This window comes from Tachyglossus aculeatus, chromosome 15 (assembly GCF_015852505.1).
Source record: "Tachyglossus aculeatus isolate mTacAcu1 chromosome 15, mTacAcu1.pri, whole genome shotgun sequence".
NCBI lineage: Eukaryota > Metazoa > Chordata > Mammalia > Monotremata > Tachyglossidae > Tachyglossus > Tachyglossus aculeatus.
Genome location: NC_052080.1, coordinates 17,131,717 through 17,150,207, shown reverse-complemented (window position 1 = coordinate 17,150,207; position 18,491 = coordinate 17,131,717). Strand labels below are relative to the sequence as shown.

The 18,491-nt window shown below is 47.0% G+C and overlaps 1 protein-coding gene across 1 annotated transcript in view; it reads left to right on the top strand.

Moving 5' to 3' along the window:
- Positions 1-18,491, top strand: part of TBCD (tubulin folding cofactor D) — a 211,256-nt gene that overhangs the window by 159,721 nt on the left and 33,044 nt on the right. Inside the window, exons 18-23 of the mRNA XM_038757410.1 lie at positions 1,475-1,555; positions 6,648-6,721; positions 7,435-7,552; positions 8,859-8,919; positions 11,331-11,353; positions 16,922-16,953. Coding sequence (XP_038613338.1) covers positions 1,475-1,555; positions 6,648-6,721; positions 7,435-7,552; positions 8,859-8,919; positions 11,331-11,353; positions 16,922-16,953 — 389 coding nt within the window. The remainder of the gene's footprint in view (positions 1-1,474; positions 1,556-6,647; positions 6,722-7,434; positions 7,553-8,858; positions 8,920-11,330; positions 11,354-16,921; positions 16,954-18,491) is intronic.

Here is an 18,491-nt window from a genome sequence, read left to right as displayed (position 1 = left end):
TCTGCTTATTGTTGTATTGTACTCTCCCAAGAGCTTAATATTGTGCTTTGCACACAGTTAAGTGCTCAATAAATACAACTGACTGCTTGGTTGTCTTGAGTTGGTAGACACATTCTCTGCCCACACTGAGCTTCTAGGGGAGGGTGCCCAAAGGAAAAGCAGTGTAGCCTAGGGCATAGAGCACAGGTCTGGGAGCCTGAAGGTCCTGGGTTCTAATCCCAGCTTTGCCACTTGTCCGTTGAGTGACCTTGGGCACATCACCTAATTTCCCTGTGCCTGTTACCTCATTTAGACAATGGGGATTAGGACGGGATTAGGACTGTGAGTCCCATGTAGGACATGGATCGTGTCCAACCCGATTATCTTATACCCAGCGCCTAGTACAGTGCCTGGCATATAGTAAACACTTAACACACAACATTAAAAAAAATGGCCACTTTGAAAAGGAATATCCATTGAATTTCAGGTAGAGAACTTCACCAGTGATGGAAAATCTTGACCAGTTGTCAAGGCACCGTGGGTTTGTTTGTGTATACCTGCAGGGGAAGGTGGTGGTGAGATAACTTTGAGATCTTGGCCTCCCTTTGGCAATACCCAATTCCGAAAAAACACACGGGAGCATGCTAGTGAGTGTGATTCACCTCACCCTTCCTTCAGAGCAGGTAAATCCAGGCCCAGATAGTTCAGCGGGTGGAAATATTTGCTGTCATCCCTGAGAATCCAAGGGCATTTCAGCTCTGCACAGTTTTCTGTGGTATATGTTAAGCACTTATTATTTGTGAGGCACTGTACTAAGTGCTAGGGTAGATATAAGATAATCAGGTTGGACAGAGTCCTTGAGCCACATGGGGCTCACAGGCTTTATCTTTATTTTACAGGTGAAGACATTGAGGCACAGAGAGGTTAAGTGATTGAGGTCACAGAGCAGAGAAGTGGTGAAGTTGGGATTATTTATATGAATGTCTGTCTCCCCCTCTAGATTGTAAGCTTGTTATGGATGGAAAATCCTGCCCACAGTGGGCTTATAGCACAACAGAAATATTAGGGAATATCCATGATCCATGGGTCGGAACAAGGAGATTTGGAGTGAGAGGAAGCAGGCATGTAGATGGATGCAGCATTAATCAAGGCCTTCTGCCTCATTGTACTGTCCAATACTTTGTATTTCTTCATTCTTTTGCAATGTTACAAAGCTTTCTAATAGTGCTGGACCTATCAGTCAGGCAGTCATTTGCATTTGTTGAGTGCTTACTGTATGCAGGGCACTATACTAAGCTCTTGGGATAGTACGATACAACAGCGCTGATAACCATGTTCTCTTCCCACAGTGAGCTTTAATCTAAACACTTTGTCTCAAAACGGCGGGGGCGGTTGAATCTCTGCACCATCTAATTGTTACTGGAATGCAATTTTCTCTCCAAGCAGCCGGCTCTGGCTTTGCACAAGAAATGACCGCATCTGCTTTCCATTTCAGCGTTTATATTGCCGGCTTCCCTGAGTACACCCAGCCCATGATCGATCACCTTGTCAGTATGAAGATCAACCATTGGGATGGGTATGTTTGTCGCGGAAATATCTCGAGTAATAGTCATTGTAAGTGGGGTGTTCCTTAATCAGTCAATCAGTGATATTTATTGAGTGCTTACTATATGCAGGGTACAGTACTTAGCTCTTGGGAGAGTACAGTATGTGCCAGGCACTGTACCAAGCGCTGGGGTGGATGCAAACAAATCAGGGTGGGCACAGTTCCTGTCCCACATGGGGCTCATGAGCTTAATCTTTCTCAGTCGGCAATTGCAAACCGATCTCTTCCTCTTCATCCCCTTTATGAGGGAATGAGTCTGATAGGGTATTAGGAGCTTTGACTGTATCACTCTTGCTCCCTTGCATTTTTGGTGTACTTTCATTTTCATTTTTTTTATGGTATTCAGCGCTTACTATGTGCCAGGCACTGTTCTAATATTGGGGTAAATGCAAGGTAATCAGGTTGGATTCAGTCCCTGTCCCAATTGGTACTCATGGCCTTAATCCCCACTTGACAGATGAGGGAACTGAGGTCCAGGGAAGTGATTTGACCAAGGCCACAAAGCCAACAAGTGGAGGAACTGGAACTCGAATCCAGGTCCTTCTGACTCCCAGGCTCGTGCTCTGTCCATTGGGCCTTCTCCTCCTTATGGTATTTGTTAAGCACTTACTACGCTCCAGGCACTGTACTTAATGGTATACTAAACTTCTTAAAACCCCTAGTCATTAGCCACACTCGCAAAAGCATGTGTGTTGAGGGTAGGGTTTCAAGTTTGATCTTTTTTTAAAAAAAATTATTTTCATGGGACTTGTTAAGCCTTCACCATTTCATTCATTCATTCATTCAATCATATTTATTGAGCGCTTACTGTGTGCAGAGCACCGTACTAAGCGCTTGGGAAGTCCAAGTCAGCAACAGATAGAGACGGTCCCTACCCAGCAACGGGCTCACAGGCTAGAACAGTGTCTAGCTCTGGGGTAGTTACAGCTCAATCAGATGGGACACAGTCCCTGTCCTGCATGGGGCTCACAGTCCAAATAGGAGGGAGAAGAGGTATTCAGTCCCCATTTTACAGATGTGACAACAGAGGCACTGAGAAGTTTGGCGATTTGCCCAAGGTCACACAGCAGGCAATTGGTGGAGGTGGGATTAAAACCCAGGTCCTCTGACCTTTCAATTCATTCATTCAATCGTATTTATTGAGCGCTTACTGTGTGCAGAGCACTATACTAAGCACTTGGGAAGTACAAGTCGGCAACATATAGAGATGGTCCCTACCCGACAGCGGGCTCACAGTCTAGAAGGGGGAGACAGACGACAAAACAAAACATGTGGACGGGTGTCAAGTCATCAGAATAAATAGAAGTAAAGCTAGATGCACATCATTAACAAAATAAATAGAATAGTAAATCCGTACAAGTAAAATAAATAGAGTAATAAATCTGCACAAACATATATATACAGGTGCTGTGGGGAGGAGAAGGAGGTAGGGTGGGGGGAGATGGGGAGGAGGAGAGGAAAAAGGGGGCTCAGTCTGGGAAGGCCTCCTGGAGGAGGTGAGCTCGCAGTAGGGCTTTGAAGGCAGGAAGAGAGCTAGCTTGCTCTGTACTCTGTACTGTACAGAGAAGCAGCGTGGCTCAGTGGAAAAGAGCCTGGGCTTTGGAGTCAGAGGTCATGAGTTCAAATCCTGGCTCCGCCCATTGTCAGCTGTGTGACTTTGGGCAAGTCACTTCACTTCTCTGGGCCTCAGTTACCTCATCTGTAAAATGGGGATAAAGACTGTGAGCCCCCCTGTGGGACAACCTGCTCACCTTGTATTCTCCCCAGTGCTTAGAACAGTGCTTTGCACATAGTAAGCGCTTAACAAATACAAAAATTATTATTATTATTATTACTCAATCTTGACCTGTTCTCAATCTACTAGACCACACGGTTTCTTGATTCCAGACACATTTGCCCAACTCACCCAGCAACCTTGCTTCTTCCATTTGGAGTCATTTTTTTAAGGTATTTGTTAATAATAATAATAATACCGTTGGCATTTGTTAAGGGTTTACTATGTGGAAAGCACTGCTCTAAGTGTCGGGGAGGATACAAGGTGATCAGGTTGTCCCACGGGGGGCTCACAGTCTTAATCCGCTTTTTACAGATGAGGGAACTGAAGCACAGAGAAGTGAAGTGACTTGCGCAAAGTCACACAGCTGACAATCGGCGGAGTTGGGATTAGAGCCCATGATCTGAATCCCAAGCCTGTGCTTTTTCCAGTGAGCTACGCTGCTAAGCAGTTATTGTATGTCAAACACTGTTCTAAGCACTAGGGTAGTTACAAATGGATCATATTGATACAAATTGTCCATCACGGGGCTCACAGTCTGTCTAGAGAAGCAGCATGGTCTAGTGGATAAAGCACGGGCCTGAGAGTCAGAAGAACCCGGTTCGAATCCCAGCTCCTCCACTTGTGTGCTGTGTGACCTGGGGCAAGTCACTTCACTTCTCTGTGCCTCCATTCCCTCATCTGTAAAATGGGGATTAAAACTGTGAGCTCCATCTTGGACATGGACTGTGGCCAACCTGATTACCTTGTGTCTTCCTCAGCACTTAGTACAGTCCCTCTCACATAGTAAGTGCCTTAACCCATGCCATTTTTAAAACAATCAATCGTATTTATTGAGCGCTTACTGTGTAATGAGCACTGTGCTTAGTGCTTGGGAGAGTACAACCCAACAATCCAGCAGACACATTCCCTGCCCGCATAAGTGGGAGAACAGGACTCAATTGGTTGGCTACAGGTTTTTCCAGGCTTCAGAGATGGCCTCCCCACCCAGAATTGAATCTTTTCCCGTAATGAGGTGAAGGCATTGGTCTTGTCGCACGGTTAAAGATGGCTGTTCACGTGGCCCAGGGTGACTTCAGGAGCACACACGCCTGTAGCCTACTTCATAGAAGCTGCTGTGACAGCGATCATCCGTCAAGCTGTGTCAGAGCAAGATAAGCAGGCTCTTAAAGCCATTTTGATAATTACAGTAGCAGTCAAGAGGTAGCTCAGCCCTTCATAGGCAATTAAACCCAGCACTTCAAAGGGAGAGCATAGAGTGTCTAATCCAGAACACAGCCAGGGTGTGAGCGAGGGCTACCAACTGTGAACACAGCTGGAGTTGGGTTGAATTTTCTCCGAACAGGTGACGCAGCGGGTCAGACGTTAATATAAACAAAGAAATTACGGATCTGGACAAAAGTGCGGAGGTGACTTAAGAGTGCAGATCTAAGCCTCAGATCAGTGCGGATCCTGACGGGTAATAGAACCCAACTCCCGGCCTCTCCTCAGGGCCTCACCTGAACCATTCCCAGCTCAGAATTCTCTTCCCGAGGGTCTCCAGGAAAATATGCTCCGTATTCTCACAGTCACCCTCCTCTTGCTAGGTGAGACCACCACTCTCAAATTTTCACGCTTCCTGTTGGTAACGTTTCAGTGACGAGGAAGCTTACCACTCAGTCACGGCACACACAAAATGGTTTTTCATCAAATCGGTGCCATGCCAGTCAATCAATCAATCAATCATATTGTAGAAACCTTAGCAGGCCTCCATAATCTTGGGAATTGGTGACAATAGGTACTTTTCCCAAACTGTAGCCTGGCCAGGTTCTTGCTCTACTGGTCCCATCCCTCGTGGCTTGTTCCATACTTTTGTTGTAAACATCCTTTTTTTGGTGTGTTAGTATGTAATCCAAGGATCCTGGTTCCCTAGTCTGCTGTTAGGCATCGAAGAAAAGCCACTCTTACCTAATGCAGCACATGTATCGGAGGGTAAACTTCGCCCCCATATAATTATCTTTAATTAAGTGGCACATATCCATGATGGATCAGGACCATAATTGTGTTGTGTAAAGATTAAATGTGATCAGGTATTCCAGAAGATGATCCTATCATTTACTTTTGTTCTTTGAGCCTTTTCTGTCTACCATCCTCTCGGCTCTAACAGGCTAGGTTCTCCACCCTCTCCCCTCGAGAATTCTCCCGAAGTTCCGAAGAAATAGGAATTTGATTTTCTGTTTGGGTAGCTAATAACCGTGCCTGGATTACCCTCTGGCCTTTGGGATACTGTCCCAGAGGGGATTGATTCTCTGTCATGGAGTCTGTTTCCCACCTAACATCATTCTGCAGGTAAAAGGTTCATTAAATGAGCTTTCTAGGAACAGGATCAATTTTCTCCATGTTGAAATTCTCATGATTGAGCTTATCGTTTTTATGTTCTGCCACTTTTTATTATTTTATTTTATTTTGGGGGAAGCTCCATCTCAGCCTAGAAATGCTTTTGGGAGAGAATATTTGAAGCTTTGGGTCTCTCAATAGCACCTTAGAGAGGAGTCTTCATTATGTTTGGTCAGAAGTCAGGACAAGGCAGATTCACCCAATCCCCCTTCAATGGGAGAGTTGCCTCCTGGGAAAATGGCCTATTCTGAGAAGAAGCACGGCCTAATGGAAAGAGCACGGGCTTGGGAGTCAGAGGACCTGGGTGCTGACCTAGCTCTGCTAATTGCTGTCTCTCAGAGACTTATACGTGGGCCCTCAGAATGTGGCCTGATGGAAAGAGCCCAGGGCAGGGACTCAAATGCACATGGATTCTAATCCCAGCTCTGCCACTTTTCCGCTGTGTGATCTTGGACAAGTCACTTCACTTCTCTTGGCCCCAGTTTCCTCATCTGTGTAACAGGGATTCAATGCCCCTTCTCCCTCGTATTTAAATTGGGAGCCCCATGTGGGACCTGAATATCCTAGTCCAGTACTCTGCATTAGTAAGCACTCAATAAATACCATTGATCATCCCATTGCGTAGTACAGTGTTTGGCAATAGATATGAGTAGTATTATTAATACAGTGTTCAGCACTCAGTAATTGCCCAGTAAATGTAGTTGATTGATTGACTGATCATTCTTTCTTTCCTTTTGCTCATGTTTCTGGGAGAATAAATGGTTACTTATTTTTCCAGAGTGTAAAAAGAAGCTAAGGGGCTCATTCTCCTAATCTGCAGAGGCACCTCATTCCCTACAGTCTCTCTGCTGTGCTTGGGGGTGTTTCACCAGAAAGCCTGTCAGGACTACAGGAATGTTTTCCACCTTACAGGGTCATCCGAAAACTGGCCACCCAGGCTCTGCATAATCTCACCAGGCAGGCTCCAGAATACATGATCCACAGCGGTGAGTAGCCAGTCCCCGTTTCCAGAGAAGTGGTACGGCTTAGTGGCAAGACCACGGGGCTGGGAACCGAGAGACCCAAGTTCCAGCCACTGGCCGGCCATGAGACCTCGGACAAGTCACTTCACTTCTCCAGGACTCGGGTTCCTTTCTGTAAAATGGGGATTCAATCCCTCTTCTCTCTCCCCCACCCTCAGCCTCACAGTACTTATATACAGAAGCAGCATGGCTCAGTGGAAAGAGCACGGGCTTGGGAGCCAGAGGTCATGTGTTCTAATCCCGGTTCCACCACATGTCTGCTGTGTGACCTTGGGCAAGTCACTTAATTTCTCTGAGGCTCAGTTACCTCATCTGTAAAATGGGAATTAAGACTGTGAGCCCCACGTGGGACAACCTGATCACCTTGTATCCCCCCTACCCCCAGCACTTAGAACAGTGCTTTGCACATAGTAAGTGCTTAAAAAATGCCATTATTATTATTATTACAGATCCATAATTTATTTTTATGTCTGTCCTTCCCTCTAGATGATAAGCTCCTTGTGGGCTGGGACCGTGTCTACCAACTCTGTTGTACTCTTCTCTCCCCAGCACTTAGGAAGTGCTCAATAAGTGCCAATAAGTGGTATGGCTTAGTTCTTTTGAGCCCCGAAGGGCCAGTCAGGTTTCCTGTGTGCGTATTCTGCCCAGGTGTGTGATGGGCCACATGTGTCTTCCAGTGTTCCCCAGGCTTCTGCCCTCGGCCGTGGGCCCAGACCTGCACACTCGCCACGGGGCCATCCTTGCCTGCGCCGAGATCACCTATGCGCTGTACAAGCTGGCAGCTGAGAACAAGAGGTATCAAGGCGAGATTACACACCGAACATGGTCCTTTCATATTTGAGCTGTCCTAGGAACTCCTCTGTGTAATTAGGAAGATCTCATGTTTGGGGAACATTTTAGCCATCATAATTTGTGTTTATTTGTCTCAGTGATGTAAGGTTTTCAAGTTCCTACAATCACCTGGTGAAGTTTCTGTATCCCAGTTCTCTCTTTCAGACATTCATCCTCATTGTCTGTCTCTCTCTCTCTCTCCCTTTTTGTTTCCTTTCTTCCCCATCTTCCTTCTCTCCCCATTCCCTCATGTCCTTCCTCCCTACCTTCCTCTCTTCTTCATTCATTCATTCAATCGTATTTCTTCTTCCTTCCCTCTCTTCCTTTTATCTTCCTCTGCCTTTCTTCCTTTCTCCCTCCCTTTCTCTTCTCCTCCCCCTCTATCTTCCTCCTTTCCTCTCTCTTCATTCTTTCTTCCTTCCCTTTCTTCCTTCTTTCCTCTCTCCTCCTTCTCTCTTGTTCTTCCTTCTTCCTCCCTCCTTTTCTTGTTCCTTCCCTTCCTTCCTCCCTTCCTTTCTCCCTCTCTCCCTGCCTTCCCCTTTCTCCTCCTCCTGTTCTCTCTCCTCTTCCTTCCCAATCTTCTTTCACATTTCGTTTCCTCCCTCCCTCTGTTCCTGCCTTCATTTATTCCTTTCTCCCTCTCTTCATTCTCTTCCTCTCTTTTTTCTCCCTCCATCTGTCCTTTTCTTTTGGGATCATTGTACTAAGCGCTTGGGAGCATACAATACAGATGCTTGGCAGTCTAACAGGAGAGGCAGACATTAAAATAAGTTGCAGGTAAGGGAAGGCACCAAGTATAAGGCTATGGATGTAAGTGCCCAGAACAATGAGAACTGCAACAAGTTCCCCTCCTCCTCCCCCCATCCCAGAGCTCCTATTTCCTGGTGAGATTCTCCTCTTAGGCAGTGAGAAGGGCTTGTCTTCCCAGCCGGATCCCCTAGTCTCCTGGGCAAGAGGAAGGAAGAGATTATCTTGAGTTTCTCCTCTCCCTTCTCTGGACAAGCAAGATGGCCTGTCTGAGAAACCACCTGGACAGGAAGCCCGATGTTCCCGCTGCAGTTCGATTTTAACTGGCTAAATCTAGCTCCTCGGCTAATGGGCTCCAGTCGCTCTGGGTCTGAAATGGTTCAGCAGCATTCCAGCCGTTTTGAGTGTGTCTCCCCAGATGTGACATTCCCATTGCCGTCAGCTAACCTGTAGGCCCAGGGTGGCATGGAGCAGTGGGTATGGCTTTGAGGGGCAGGGCTCACGCTCTCGTGTACTCCCACAGACCAATCACGGATTATTTGGACCAAGCGACGTTGGAGGGCCTTAAACAGATCCACCAGAAGGTACGTGTATCTTCACAGTCGCGTCAGGCCTGCGTTGTCTACTCTTCACCTTGAGGCTCAGTGAAGGGGAGGCATTGCTCCTGTCAGGGCTTTCAGGGCCTGAGAGAGGCCTCGCCCAGAAGTCCCAAACACTGGCCCCATGTGAACTCTCCTTCAGCCACAGCTGGGAGGCAACTCCTTGTAGTTCCTCCTCGGTCATTGCCTGAGGCCGCTACGGAGTTGGTCGGGACTGTAGAGTTTGTCAGGGGCAGTGGGATGAAAGTCAAAAAGGTCTGTGGCCATATTATGGACTGTTTAAGAGCAGTCTTTAAAGGAGACTGAGGGGGGCCAGGAGAATGTGTCCCTCCTGCCAGAAGGGAGCATGGAAACCTGGAGAGGGTAGGGGATTGGACCCAAGGCCTCATTTAGGGAATAAAGGAACATGTACAGAGAGAAGCAAAAACACACCCACACCGAACCCCCCACATCCCCAAAAAGAGGTTTAGAGAAGCAGTGTGGCCTAGTGGATAGAGCAGGGGCCTGGGAGTAAGAAGGACCTGGGTTCTGATCCCAACTCCGCCATTCATCTGCTGTGGGCCCTTGGGCAAGTCATTTCACATCTCTGGGTCTCAGTTCCTTCTTCCTTAAAACGGAGATGAAGACCGTGAGCCCCATGTGCTTTGCGCATAGTAAGCACTTAATAAATGCCATCATTATTCTTATTATTATGTGGGACATGGACTATATCCAACCTGATTAGGTTGAATCTACCCCAGTGCATAGTACAGTGTCTGGCACATAGCAAGAGCTTATCAGATACCATATATATATTTTTTAAAGTCCGTCTCCCTGCATCCAGCCAGGCTGAACTGTGGTTTAGCTGTGCTGAGACCCGTGGGTCAATCCATCATATTTATTGAGCGCTCACTTTGTATGAAGCACTGTACTCAGTGCTTGGGAAAGTACAATAGATCAATAGAACAGGCACATTCCCTTCCCACAATGAGCTTACAGTCTAGAGAGAGAGAGAATACACAATTCAGGTCACTAAAGAGTTTACAAACAAAGTAGTACTGCAAATTTAGCTGTCGTTGGGGAAACAACGGTGGGTCACCCTGCCATCTTTCCCATGGAGCAGCAAGACGCTGGCCAGTGCAGGAGGATACGGACACAGGTGGGGCCGAGGCAGGAGAAGAGGGGCGGGAGGCAAAGAGAGGCAGCGACAGTGATGCTGTGATTGATTTGCACCGGGCAGTGTCCACCAACCTTACCTCCACCGACCCTCCCCGGACCAGGACCCAGAGATCCGTGGGTTCCTGGGGGTCGGACCGGATCAGACCAGATCAGGTCAGGTCCATCACGACACACACTCAGCCACGCCTCACTTTCACCCAGTCCTCTGTCTCACAGTCACAGGCCTCCAACACCCACACACGTATCCCTTCCCTACACACACACTTTCCCTTCACACACCTCTCTGTCACCCACTCCCCCTTCCTCTCACATGCACCTTTCATACTCTCTCACACAAATACTCCTCTCAATGACACACACCCCTGTTTTTCCTACATAACATAGAGTTTAGCATGGCTTATGTGGAAAGAGCACGGGCTTGGGAGTCAGAGGACGTGGGTTCTAATCCCCGCTCTGCCACTTGTCTGCTGTGTGACCTAGGTCAAGCCACTTCTCTGTGCCTCAGTTACCTCATCCTTAAAATGGAGATTCAGTCTGTGAGCCCCACGTGGGATAACTCTGATTGCCTTGTATCTACCTCAGCACTTTAAACATTGCCTGGCACATAGCAAGTGCTTAAATACCATAATTATTATTATTTATTATAACCCCGACACACTCACATACACAGTCACCCAGATGTCCTGCTTCTCTCCTTTTTTTTTAATGATATTTGTTAAGCACTTCCTATGTGCCAGGCACTGTTCTAAGTGCTGGAGTAGATACAAGGTAATCAAGTTGGACACAGTCTCTGTCCCATATAGGGCTCACACTCTTAATCCCCATTTTACAGATGAGGTAACTGAGGCATCGAGTAGTTAAGTGACTTGCCCAAGGTCACACAGCAGACAAGTGGTGGAGCCGGGATTAGAATCCAGGTCCTTTTGATTCCCATGCCCATGCTCTTCCCACTAGGCTGGGCTGCTTCTCTAACCTTGTGGGGGAAATGTTTTCCAATGACTGGGAGATGCCCCAGCACCAGGCAAACAGGAATTGTTTATTTCTGAAAGCTAGAGATTTGGATCCAATATAGAAGGGGATGGAGGGAGTGAAGCTCCAGGGAGAGAGGAGCTGGGCCCTTTGGGCACAGAGCAAAGAGTCCAGCTCTTTGGAGTGAAAACTAACGGTTGGAAAACATTAGTGGGGAAAAGGGAAGTGACTGATGTAAATACTAAAATCCTTTCACTTTTTTCTTTCAGCTCAGTGATCACCAGCTCTACAGGTAAGAGAATGTCACAGATCCTGGTTTTAATTTGTTTTTTTTTCATGCCACATTTGAATTATTTTACCGTGAGTGCTCAGTAAATACCATTGTGGGTGGAGAACGTGCCTGCCAACTCTGCTGTAGTGTACTTTTCCAAGTGCTTAGTACAGTTCCCTGCACGTTGTAAGTGTTCAGTAGATACCACTGAAGGTGGTGACTGATTGATTTGTTGCCCTGCAGAGCCCATTTGGGAAAGATACGAAAGTAGTTGACTGTTGCCATCTTCCATCTTAATGCCTGTGAAATGAAGAGGCAACTGACACTGAGTTTCAACCTGAATAACTTTCACTTACAGAGTGAAACCAGAGTCCAGCAGAGGATAGGAAGCATTTTGTGGCCAAGTTAAAGAGAAAGGAAAAAAAAAAAACCCTGCAAAGCATATTTTCTCACTCAGAATGTAGGTGTCAGCCAGTGGTCTTTACTGAGAGGTTACTGTGTGCAGAGCACTGCACTGGGAAGCAGGAGGGCCTAGTAAATAGAGCCCTGGCCTGGGAGTCAGGGGGGCCTGGGTTCTAATTCCGGCTCCACCACATCTGCTGTGTGAACTTAGGCAGGTCACTTCACTTTTCTGTGCCCAAGTTACCTCACCTATAAAATGGGGATTAAGACTGGGAGCCCCTCGTGGGACAGGGACGGTGTCCAACCCGATTTGCTTGTATCCACCCCAGCGCTTAGTACAGCATCTGGCACATAGTAAGCACTTAACAAATACCATTATTGTTATTATTATCCATGAACCGGGCAAGAAAGTGAACTATTGACAGGAGTGGGGAGAGACAGGAGATAGGAAGGTCAGCAAGGAGGCTGATGGGAGTAATCAAAGCAGAACAGGATAGGTGCTCGGATCAACACAGTAGCCGTTCGGATGCAGAGGAAAGGGTGGGTTTTAGCGACTTTATGGAGGTTGAACTTTCCCAAGGGGGTTATGTGTGTTTACTTTAAACTTCCGATCCACCAGTTACCTGCTGTGGGTGCGGGGTTTAACGCGCCTCGGTTGAGAAGGATGACATCATGTACACACCATGGCTCTGTGGGTGGCAGCCTTGGCTGGTGGAAATTCAGTTAAGGGCAGGGTGGAGCTTGGGGTGTAATCCTGTTTTTGTCTTAAAGTGCAACTCTTGCATATGCCGGTATTATGCGCTGCCTGTTAAAGTGCCTGCATGAGAGATAAAGACTTCTAAATTTGACTCATTGTCTAAAGGCCTCTTGATCTGTCAGCTTGCCTTAAGGCATTATGTGGGGAAAAAAAAATAACAGCGAAAACGAAGACGACTCTCATTTAGGCAGATCTTTAAATAACGATGATCTCCATGCAGCCAAATGTCCTGAAACTGGGCTAGAATAATTACCCACAGGGAAGATTAGGTAAAGCAAGCTAACAATTTGACTTTTCAGGCAAGCAGTCAGTAGAACAAGCAGAACTCGTTTTGCAGTGAGCAATGCAGCGTTCATAGAGTCCAGGATTTACATCGGGCTGAGAGCTCTGTGGAATCTTAAGGGCACTAACGCAATCCCCTGAGAATGTAGAAAACCAACCGTGTATGTGTGGTCTCTGTCTTGATTCAGTTTTGTATCGCCAAAGCAAGTCAACAGAATCCCATTAGATAGGTCAGCCCCAACAGTAACCATGAGGATTCCTCAGAGAGAAGCAGCGGGGCCTAGTGGGTAGAGCCTGGGCTTGAGAGTCAGAAGGATCTGAGTTCTGTTCCCGGCTCTGCCCCTTGCCTGCTCTGTGACCTTGGTCAAGTCACTTCTCAGTGCCTCAGTTACCTCATCTGTAAAATGGGGATGAAGTCTGTGAGCCCCATGCAGGACATGGACCGTGTCCAACCTGATTATCTCATATCTACCCGAGAACTTAATACAGTGCCCGGCACATTGGAAGCGCTTAACAAATAGCATTAAAACAAAAATCAGAGTGAATATGAACATCTTACTCAAGCCGGTTTAGTCATCTGCCTTTACTGGCTTGCCAGAGGGCCAGAAGAGGTCTGTAAGAGTCGGGCGTACAAATAATTACCAGTGGTAAAAAGGCAGAGCGTAACTGGGTCAGATCAAATGGCCCATCCAATCCCATACTCCAGCTGCTTAGCAGGAGGAAGTGACAGATTGCCTTCCCTGATTTCCTTCCACATGGTTAAGGATGAACACCCAGTTGTCCTATAGCCTGCAGTGGAGGTGAGGTTATGTTCTTGACAAACGCCACACTAAGAAATAGTCAGGTCACAGTGGGCATAGTGGAAACACGTGTTATGCACATGGTTCCAGCTAAATCTTTCTTGAGATGTCACCAACCCTAGCTCTTCCGTCTAATATCACTAATCTTTCCACCTCAGGAAGGTCATCATGAGGCCAGCACCCATGATTTTAACAAAGCCCTTCCCAAAGTTTGTAAAACCGGACTTTTTCCTCCAACTAGCATGAGTGGAATTAGCTGGGATCTGTGGTTTCAAATGTCCCTCAATAATTTGTGAAAACCCAGTTCCTCTGCTGTTCCCTCTAATTCTATTGTATTATACCCTCCCAAGTGCTTAGTACAGTGCTCTGCACATAGTAAGCACTCAATAGATACAAGTGATTGATTCCCTCGATAGAATCTACGTGGTAGAGAACTGTGAGCTCAGTACTTCTGCCTAGCAACATCAAAGTCATTCATTTTATTTCCATGATTTTTTTAGTCCTAAGCATGGAGGAGACCAAACAGATATAGACCTAACTTTGTGGTCTTCCCAATTTAGAAATTTAAGGGCTATTTTTTCGTTTTGTTTTTGTGATAGTGTTTGTAAAGCGCTATGTGCCAGGCACTGTACTATGCTCTGAGGTAGATACCAGCTAATCAGTTTGGACCCAGTTCAGGTCCCACATGGGGCTCACAGTTTTAATCCCCATTTTACAGATGAGGTATCTGAGACCCAGAGAAGTGAAGTTACTTGCCCAAGGGCCCACAGTAGACAAATGTCAGAGCCAGGATTAGAACCCAGGTCCTTCTGTCTCCCAGGCCCATGCTCTATCCATCAGGCCATGCTGCTTCTCAAGCTGTTAAGGTGTTGATTTCCAACGTCGATTCTCTGTGGGTATTATTGAACAACTCGGTTTGGGCCTATTTTTGCTTCTCCATTTTCCACACTCCGTACCCGGGTACCTGCATCACCGTATTTCTGCTTTCCGTGGGTGGGCCAGAGGGTAGAGCGAGGGAGCGGAAAAGGAAAGTCTTCTCCCCTCCAATAACCCTTGGGCAATTATTACCTGAATGGGCTGACTAAGCCTGCTTGCCAGGGTAAGGGCCATGGGAAGGATGTCAGATTTTCTGGTTCCAACACGATCTGTCATGGTGATGGCAGGGCTCCATGAGCAGCCGGCCTGAAGGGTCATGAAAACTCTGTGGTTTCGGGCCGGGTAGCAGTATTCATGCTGCCCGTTGTTGGCTTTGAGGGAGACCAGTTCCAACTTGGCAAAAAAAGACGTCCTTTCAAACGACTCGCTCATGTTCCCTGCGGCCCACAGAAGCGATAATTCTGCTCTCACTGGGCTTTCGCATCACGGGAGCCAGTCCATTAATGGTATTTATTGAGCGCTTACTGTGTGCGGAGCTTTGGATGATGTGTTTGGTAGACTACAAGGCAGTAGAGTAGGAGAAGCAGTGAGGCCTAGTGGATAGAGCACGACCCTGGGAGTTGGAAGGACTGGGTTCTAATCCTGGCTCCTCCACTTGTCTGCTGTGTGACCTTGGGCAAGTCACTTCACTTCTCTGGGCTTCAGTTCCCTTGTCTGGAAAATGGGAATTGAGACTGTGAGCCCCACATGAGACAGGGACTGTGTCCAACCTGATTTGCTTGTATCCCCCCCAGCACTTAGTACAGTGCCTGGCACGCAGTAAGTGCTTAACCCGTACCACAGTTATTAATATTATGAATTCACTTACCCCAAGCTCACCTGACTAGGCAGTGCTCTGCTTTCAATAAGCGCTCAGTAAATATGACTGAAGGAATGAGTATACAAGCCAGTTGTCCTCTGGCTAGGCAAGGAAAAGGAAGCTCTCTAGTAACATAGCCTGAAGTCAAAGCAGAGTCAGCCAGTTTAGCTGAAGTGTATAGGACGGAGGGTGATGGTATGTATTATAAAGTTGGAAATCAAAGCCGTGTGTGTGTGTTGTGGAGGAGGGGAGAGCCTGGAGCCCCTGCAACTTTTGAGTGTAGGGAATTCATGGCCAGACTTGTTTAATAGTTGACATAATACCGAGACTGCTTAAATTACCATTAAACCAAGACTAATGCTCAATACTATGTGTCAGCAGCGGCTCTTAGCTTTCTGGAGAGTTTCCAGGAGGAATATCTTTTGACACCCGAGTCTATGGTAAGCTTTATTGCTCGGGTTGGCCCAGGGCCAAATCCCCATACGGCACCGAAACTCTCCACCTGACGGTGCTCTAGCAAAGCGAAGGAAGTAGCTCGCTCCTCGCAATACAGGCCAGTTGTCTCAGAACAGAAAGAGACAAGCCCTGAATGGAGCTGCCACTGTATTAAGAAGCCTCCACTGTAAACTTTTGAACAGGTGAAAGGCTCTTGAAAGGCAGGGTTACAGCTTCCAAAAGGAAGGTGGGCCATAGTACAGTGCTCTGCACATAGTAAGTACTCAGTAAATACCACTGATTGATTGAACTTTAAATTAGAACACACAGGCTGGTGGTGGAATTTGCTGAGTATAGTTCATGGAGGGAGACAAAGACCAGAGAGTGAATTATGCAGGTGGTCAGGTTTGGGGGGTTTTTTGTGGGGGGAGGTGGGGGGGATTTATTAATCAGTCAATCAATTCTATTTATTGAGCACTTAGTGTGTGCAGAGCATTGTAATAAGCATTTGGGAGAGTACTATATAACAGCTGTATTAAGCACTTGGAAGAGTAGAGCAACAGCGTGGCTCAGTGGAAAGAGCATGGGCTTTGGAGTCAGTGGTCATGGGTTCAAATTCCGCCTCCACCAGTTGTCAGCTGCGTGACTTTAGTCAAGTCACTTAACTTCTCTGTGCCTCAGTTACCTCATCTGTAAAATGGGGATTGACTGTGAGCCCTCCGTGGGACAACCTGATCACTCTGTAGCCTCCCCAGCTTTGCACATAGTAAATGCTTAATAAATGCCATCATCATTATTATTATTATAACAATAAACAGACACATTCCCTGCCCACAACAAGTTCACAGTCTAGAGGGGGAATCAAGGTAGGAGAGACAAGAATCAATTAAGGGGATTTATTGAGCGCTTACTGTGTGCGGAGCCTGGGAAAGAATAATGCAACAGAGTTAGTAGATGCGATCCCTGCCTGTAAGGAGCTTATCACATATCCCTCGAAGTAGGGAGGAGTGATGAAAGCGAGAGGGGAAGTAGTGGCTGGAGACAGCAGAGAGGTAAAATGGAGTGAGTTGGTGAAGACCTTTGGGTAATTTTCCAGAATGAGTGATTTGGAGGTACATTTTGATTGCTCTGCTGCAACCCGGAAGGAGTAACCATCGTTTCTACTGATTGTTTTGCAGAGGATTGGGTGGCGAACTCATGAGGCAAGCAGGTAGGTCCGAGCTCGGTGATTGGATGGGGCTGCATTTCGATGAAACGAACAAGCCCCTGGGAGTGCTTTTACCACATTTACCTTTCTTACGTCAGTCCATCAATTGGTCGTATTTATTGAGTGCTGACTCTGTACAGTCCCCTCTCAGGGTGGCACCCAGAGAGTTTCCAGTACTCTACCAGTCTCAGCTATGGGAGGGAGAGTAAAGCAGAGGCCTACCAATGGGCAGTGGCTAGCGAGTGGCAGGCAATCTGCTACCAGTCAAAACTCACCCATGCTGGGCAGCAACGGCATGGGAGAGAGACGAGGGCAGAGTCTCAAGTTTACTGCGCAGAAGGTTGTAATGGTAAACCACTTCTGGATTTTTACCAAGACCAGATTCACGACCAGAACGATTGCAGATGGAGAGCGGGGCATTCTGGGAGAGCTGTGTCCATGGTGTCGCTATCGATCGGAAATGATTCGACGGCACAAGACTCTGTGCAGAACACTGTACTAAGCACTTGGGAGAGTACATGGAATTAGTTGACACATTCCCTGCCCAGAAGGAGCTTATGGTCTAGAGAACTGTACTTTCCTGCCCACATCTGCTCCATCGCACCTCCCCCACTCAGCAACTTGGACACACGCTCAATCTCATCATCTCTAATCACTGTATGATTTCTGTCCTCACCAACTCTGAAATCTCTCTATCCAATCACAATCTCCTCACCTGCCTTCTCTCCCACATGTCTCCTCCCTGCAAATCTGTCGTGTTCCATCACAGAGACCTCTGATGTTTTAACCCCATCCAATTTTCTCAAGTCATCATGTTGCCGACTTGTGCTCTGCACACAGTAAGTGCTCAATAAGTACAATTGAATGAATTGAATGAATACCCCATTTAGTCACCTTACACAGACTACCTTCCTTTGATGATCAGACTGACACTCAAATTTACCCTCTCTACTGAGCTCAACTCACTCGCTCCCCTATCCCTTCATCGATCTCGTACCACTAACCCACAGCCCTAGATCACCTCCACAGTCCACTTTTTTTCTCTCCTGCATACGATCCACTCCTCATTCCAGTCCATACTTCCTCTGCCTCCCACATCATTTTTCTACAAAAAAGTTCAGTCCATCTTTCCCCACTCCTCAAAAACCTCCAGTGATTGCCCATCCACCTCTTCCTCAAACAGAAACTCTTTACCAATCACTCAATCACCTTGCCCCCTTCTATCTTACCTCCCCAATTTCCTATTCATTCAATCATATTTATTGAGTGCTTACTGTGTGCAGGGCATTGTATTAAGCTCTTGGGAGAGAACAATATAACAATAAACAGACACATTCTCAGGCCATACACTTCTGCTCCTCTAATTCCAGCCTACTCACTGTACCTCAGTCTTGTATATCTCACCACCGACCTCTCGCCCACATCCTGCCTCTTGTCTAGTACGCCCTCCCTCATCGTACCCAACAGATGATCACTCTCTACACCTTCAAAGCCATATTGAAGGCACAGCTCCTCCAAAAGGCCTTTCCTGACTAGGCCCT